Consider the following 6786-nt stretch of genomic DNA (forward strand, 5'->3'; position numbering starts at 1 on the left):
CAATTGTTGATTCTACAACCGATGCCAAGTATATTACTTCCTAAAATTCAGTAAAGGAAACAATTTGGATCAAGAAGTTCATTATTGAAATTGGCATAATCCATAGCACCATGGATCCCATTGATCTCTATTGTGATAACAATAGTGTCATCGCACAAGCTAAGGAGGTTGGATCTCACCAGTGATCTAAGCACATATTTAGGCGATATCACCTCGTTCGAGAGATAATAGATAGAGAAGATATGAAGATATTCATAGTCCTGACACTTACAATGTCATTAACCCACTAAGAAAGCCTCTTGCGCAACAGAAACTTGATGGCAATACTAGATCTATGAGTATTAGGTGTATGTCTGATTGACTATAGTGCTAGTGGAAGATTGTTGGTGTAAGGCTTAAAGGATAATAATTTTATTAGAATTTGATACTTGTATCGAATTATGTATTATTAATAATATGTTTAATACCCTTTTAGGCCTTGTATGTTAATCTCAGAGTTCATTTTTGTTCCTTAACTTAAAAATGGTCCATATTGGTCCCTTAACTCCTAAAACAACCATGTTAGTCCTTTTTGTGTAATCAACGACGAATTTAGCGACCAATTTTTGAGTTTTTCATTGTTAAATAGACAAAAATGACTAACATTGTACGTTTTGAAGAGTTAATGTACCAATATGAAACTTTTTTAAATCAAGAGATCAAAATGAACCCCGATGTTAACATACAAGATCAAAAAATATTAAGTCTTAATAATAAGACATTACTTTGTTATGTTTGTTTTTCCAAAATAATAAATTCCCTGGAATGGATAGTCCATTTAATAAAATACTAAGTGAGACTTAATCATTATATCACATTAAACATAAGGATATTATTATTAAAATATTTGTAGTCGAGCTTTATTTTAAGTTGGATAACCTTAAAGCATTTAAACTATTATGTGAATAGATTGATGATTACATCTCATGGATCATGAATAATATGTATACTAGATTGACCTACCATGAGAATACTACATAGAATATTATGTAAGTGTCATAAGTTATTCACAAGGTGATAGTAGTGTATACCCTTCAACCTGAAAGTACCATGGATCCTAGATGTGAAGTTGAGTACTTTGTTGTCAATCAAATGTGTTTGTAACATGATGTCTTTAAATGTGATTGATGCGTACTCTACACATCATACTGAGGGACATGAGTGACATACGTGGAATTTATCCATCTTGCGTAACAAGATATATGGCTAAGGTGTTGAGTCATGAGGAGGAACATCTTGACTTATTATTCTTAACACCCCCCTCAAGTGTGAGTCCACAATGCTCCCCCTCAAGTGGGAATTCTTTTTGTCCACATGCACTTGTACTGCAGTTGACACTCATTCCTGGGCGTTTTGATTTCAACGGTTTGTCCACATACATTTCTACCGCAATTGACATCCATTCCTGTGCGTTTTGATTTCAACGGGACACCTCTTCTTGAACATTTCGATACAAGTAAGTTGGTCCCTTTATTCGAACCAAAGGCTCGGATACCATTTGTTGATCATGAGGAGCATCAACATTTGACTAAGAGCAATACACAAGTGAGAAAGACACCACATATTCACCTAAAACCTTAAGATGATAGGTGTGTGAGTTCTCCTACTTATAAGTGCTCAAGTCTCCCCATTTATAACCAGTGTGGGACTCCAACTCACACTTGACTTATTATTCTTAACATAAGGGTCCAATGTTAAATTGATTAAAGATAACACATTCTATCTCTTATGATTAATATAGGCATAAGGGGAAATGGACAATTGTACACATAAATTTTATCGTGGAAAGTAGTCTAAAAAAAAGTGAATAGAGAATATTTTAAAATCAGGGGGATTATAAAATAAAAAATTAATAAACCTTTAGAATACAAAAAAGATTTAAATAATTAAATTTTAGAAAATAGTAAAAAAAACTCATCAATAAAACTTTTATAAAAAAACGTTTAATAGACATTGAAAATCATTTTAATCAATAACATTTTAACATTTTTTAAGTTTCATGATTTTTACATTTTTAAAGTTTCATGATTTTAAGTTACATTTTAGTCAATAACAATAATGAAATGAAGTGGAATTACATTGTTTGGATAAATTAAAATCAAATAAGGTGAAGTGACATAGTAAGAATTATATTTCATTCTATTATTTATCACTATTTTTTTTCTTCAATTTAGACGGAATGAATAATGTATTGATTCTTATTAAAATATTCAAATAATAGAAAAGAAAAGATTTATTCATTTCATTCATTCAATTTCATTTCACTGTACTTTTTTCATTCTGCTATGTACATTTTATAATATTAAAGATATCTTTAATTTCAAACTCTTAGATAAGTTTGTAAAAAAATTATAATGATTAGTAATCATTATTAGTTAAAAATTCAATCTCAATTAAACTATAAAGACTAACAATATAATGTAACCAAATATATGTAACATCAGCATTAGTATTACACAATAGTTGTATGAAAAGCACATCCAACTAAAATAATTATACAAAGAGTTGTCAATTATGTTTTAGTGTCTAGGGTAGCTTCTAATTGCCCTTTTACACTATACACATTGACATTCATGGTGACCTTTTCCATGTCATAATGGTATTTTTCCCATCTAAAAATTATTTTTCTTGAAATAATACAACCACATAACTGAATGGATTTAAAGAACATGCACACCATTGGAGACAAATCCTATTCCTCCGTGTCCTAGTAGTGTCCCAATTATATTTTTACAGAATCATGACATGAGATCATGACCAATGTTCTGTATGTATTGTATATACAAGCATAAAACATAATGCAACAGCAATTGTACATGGTTTTTATAAAATGCATCTTTTAGGGACTATGCACTGAAGCCCCCTTTCAGAGAACTCCAAGGATTGGCAGGAATACTGGCACAAGCTTGCGCTGAGGCCTCGGCCATTTGCTCATTCGGTATTCCTGCATTGCAGATGTTCGCGAAAGACCTCATATGTTTCATACCATACTGAGATAGGGATCCACAATGTGTCTCAAAAGTCTTTACCTGAATCAGAAAACATATTAAAGGTGAAAAAAAATCCTCATAGACCGAAGCGTACAAACAAATTGTTTTGCTGTAATCAACAAAATAAGGCCGATTCAGTGTTCAAGTCCAACCGTGCTTGTGTTTGTTATTAAGAAATGCGGAATGATGAAGCTGAATAATGGGAAAGAGTACCGTGGTTTTGAGGCAGTCCCAATTATCAACAAGTGGTGATCCAGCAGGTCTAACAGTGTTGAGCAGTTCAGTACCCTTTTCAATGCCAAATAAGAGCTTCCCAATCAGTTTCACACTGTTGTCTATATGCTTCCTGTGAGACATTGCTTCCAAAACTTGTTTCTCAGCTTCGTTTTTCCGCGGAGAACCCTCAGGTGCTTTGCGGAACTGCCAATGAACACCAAAAATACTCAATATATCTGGTTACTTCATCTTGTACTCGTGCATCGCACATGTCAGTTACATTGGATGTTTAAACATTACGTTTAAATGAACTACGCGAATATGAGAGATTAAATATAGAGTAACATTGCATGATAAAAAATACCTTTTCCCAGAAATGGATGAGATCAGCATCCCTTTGGTTGACTGCTGTTGAAGGCGTTCTCAATTTCAAGGAGTTTTCAGTTTCATCCACAAAGGTAATATTATCATTAGCAGGATTTGTACCCAAATATAGGTAGAGATGATCGTTGCTAAGACCTACATCACCATACTCCATCACATGAGATCCATAGTATGCTCCATTAATAGTCCTATCCTTAACCTGTAACCACATGACCAAATAAGGCATCAATTATCAAACTCCTAAAGTATGTGTAATTAAGAAACCAAGATATTGAATTATATTCTTCAATTCATATTAGTTGAGTTAAAACAAATCAAATAAGTTAGCAACAAGAACGTACCAATTTATATTGTTGTTGCAAACTTTCAGTTCGCAAATTGTGTACGTCACTGTTCACAAGTGAAAGAAAAACCATATCATTCATTAAAAATAATTATCTGATCTAATGCAAAAGAAACTAAACAAGAATAATCAAGACACAGTAGTCACAAGCAATTTACTACTCCATGGTGATTATATGGTTATATTAAATTAATGCATCAAAGTAATCTTATTTATGATCTAATTCTGTCCTTCTAATGCTCCTACCTGTCTTCCATCCAAGCAACACTGTATAGGTCACCCAAGCAAGTTGAGTACTCTGGGGGTGGGGGAGGGTAGTCCCCAGGGCAATATGTTCCCCAACTACTTTCTTCCGCATTTGAAGCCGTTGTCGCGTAGATATTGAGATCTTCTGGAAGAAGACCTTCAAAGATACTCCCAGATTCACATGCCTCTAGATAAAATACCTGCACCACCATTACATAAATCGAAAAATTAGGATTAGCTTAGTTTGTCTTCAGCCAATAGGTTTATGAGAGCTTTTGAGAAACAAATTATTTAGCAAGAAATAATCGAATCCAAACATGCAAGAACTAAACAGAACAAATGGGATTGAAATGAAAGGAACACGAAAATGATGATTAATAGTGACTTACTAGGCTCTTATATGTTCCAGAAGCATGCTTTTTCTTCAAGACTTCATTCAGATCAGATGCATACAAGTAAGGACCAACAGGCATACCTGAAGCAACCACAGAACACAAATTCCACTTTGAGGAAATCATATGAGAAAGGTTTAATTTGACACTAACATGATCGTGCAATGAACACAATTCAAACAAACAAACACACTGTTTGTAATCAATAACCCCAAACAAGGTTTACACCATACCGAATCATATAAAAACAATCTATGAACCAATGAACCGAAACACAGAGCAACACCATTAACAATTTGAAAAATAAAAATAATTGAATATAATCACATGAATCGGTGTCATATTGGTATGGTAGTCAAACACTAGGCATGACTTCAATTTGAAGTGTCACTAGTATATAGTAAACAATCTTTCACAATCCATGTCTTTCATCCAAAAGTTTATATGAAAAGAATTGAGAATTACTGACCAAGAACCCCTGGACCACCATGATCAGTGTAGTATACAAAAATATGATCATTGGGACCACTATCCACAACTTTCCCACTCCCACCTGTAAGAGCTGATTTGTTTCCAAGTAAAGCAGCATAAAAATTGTCGGCATGTACATCTGCACCAGTATAATCCTGTCATAAAAAAAACTTCTGATTACAAGATTATCAAACATGATATAGCAAACATATCTAAAAGTCTAAGAAGCCCTAAGATAGGCTCGGCACCAGACATAACACTAACAATAATAATAACTTGAGAAATAGAAGTTATTAAAAAACATGGATCCGACAGACACGACTTCAATCTGAAATGTCAGTACTAGATTGCTCAAAACTAAGCATAACTTTACCTTCGGAACTCCTTCATAAACATCATCACCATCAGGTTTGTTAATTATGACACCGGGCCTCGGATTCTCTTCATTGGAAGCAATATCATCATACATGAAAACAATAATGTTTTCTTCTTTCAAACCACCTTTCCTCAGTAATTGATATGCATGACAAACGTCCGCCTGAAGAACCAACAAAAACTCAACGTTAAAACTAAACACCTAAATTCAAACTCAAAATTAAGTCTAAACCAAAACATGCTATTGATTATTTACAACACTCATTCTCAATATTATCTGTATAAAATAATTTCAATTTAGTCCCTATACATAGAATTGTTCATCAATTTAGTCCAAAATTAAAACTAAATAAAAAAACCTAACAAAACATGAAAAAAAACTCAAGGATTATAACTAACTTGATCAAAGACAAAGAATATATAGATATATAGATAGATATAGATTTGAAGAATTGTATGTATGGTATACCTGATGTCTATAATTCCAGTAACCATTAGAACCAGCAAGTAAAATCGCCCATCTAGTTCCCTGTTCGTTGTCATCGTTTTCAGGTTCACGGAAGAATCTAGAGGTTTGAGAAGGCAATCGGAGATAGTCTCCGGGGAGGTCACGGCCAGCGGAGACGACGGCGAGGAAGGTGACGACGACGGTGAAGAAGAGAAGAGTGGAGAGTTGAGAAAAGTCCATGATTGAAGAAGAATGAGTGAAGAGGAAGTGAAAGGGAAGATTTAAATAATAAAGGTGGGAGGTAGTTGAAGTAGCGTATGAAGTTGGGTGATCGTGATATCCCGTTATTTCGTTACCTTACGTATGCATTTTATTTTTTATTTTAATAATAATAACAACAAAAATTAAATGTATGATGTTTATTATGTTTCTTTAAGATAACAAAAGTTTGGATTTGTATCGGGTCTTCAAAGTGAGGAAGATTAACTTGGGCATAGTTACTTATGTTATTATGTTGGACTAAAATATGTAGATTGTTGGAACATCCCATCCCAAATCAACTTTTTCATTTTGTACTTAAAACTATAAGTGGGTTCTGTTTTTGTATGACTACACTCACAAATTATAAGAGAAAAACATAAAACATTGTTAATCAATAATTATCCGTACGATCAGATAAATTTATTTGAAACGTCCAAAAAATATATATTTAAATATGTATCTAAATTAATTATTAATTATTAATTTTAAAATAAATAATAATTATATAAATTTAATTTTATTAAAAATATTTTAAAATGGATTATAAAATGAAAAAATAAATGAATATTTGATATTTGAAAATAAATTTTTTATCTTTTAAATTAAATAATTATTAATTAA

General features: G+C 32.4%; 1 protein-coding gene across 1 annotated transcript; it reads right to left on the reverse strand.

The window, feature by feature from the left end:
- Positions 1 to 2460: 2460 nt before the first annotated feature.
- On the reverse strand, positions 2461 to 6202 carry LOC127097900 (vacuolar-processing enzyme). Its single transcript, XM_051036383.1, has 9 exons — positions 5926 to 6202; positions 5455 to 5619; positions 5080 to 5236; positions 4608 to 4693; positions 4219 to 4418; positions 3971 to 4019; positions 3610 to 3828; positions 3243 to 3449; positions 2461 to 3068 (listed from the first exon to the last, which is right to left on the reverse strand). The coding sequence occupies exons 1-9, from the start codon at positions 6142 to 6144 to the stop codon at positions 2886 to 2888; spliced, it is 1485 nt and encodes a 494-aa protein (XP_050892340.1). The 5' UTR covers positions 6145 to 6202; the 3' UTR covers positions 2461 to 2885.
- Positions 6203 to 6786: the final 584 nt, after the last annotated feature.

Source organism: Lathyrus oleraceus, chromosome 6, assembly GCF_024323335.1.
Source record: "Lathyrus oleraceus cultivar Zhongwan6 chromosome 6, CAAS_Psat_ZW6_1.0, whole genome shotgun sequence".
Classification (NCBI taxonomy): Eukaryota; Viridiplantae; Streptophyta; class Magnoliopsida; order Fabales; family Fabaceae; genus Lathyrus; species Lathyrus oleraceus.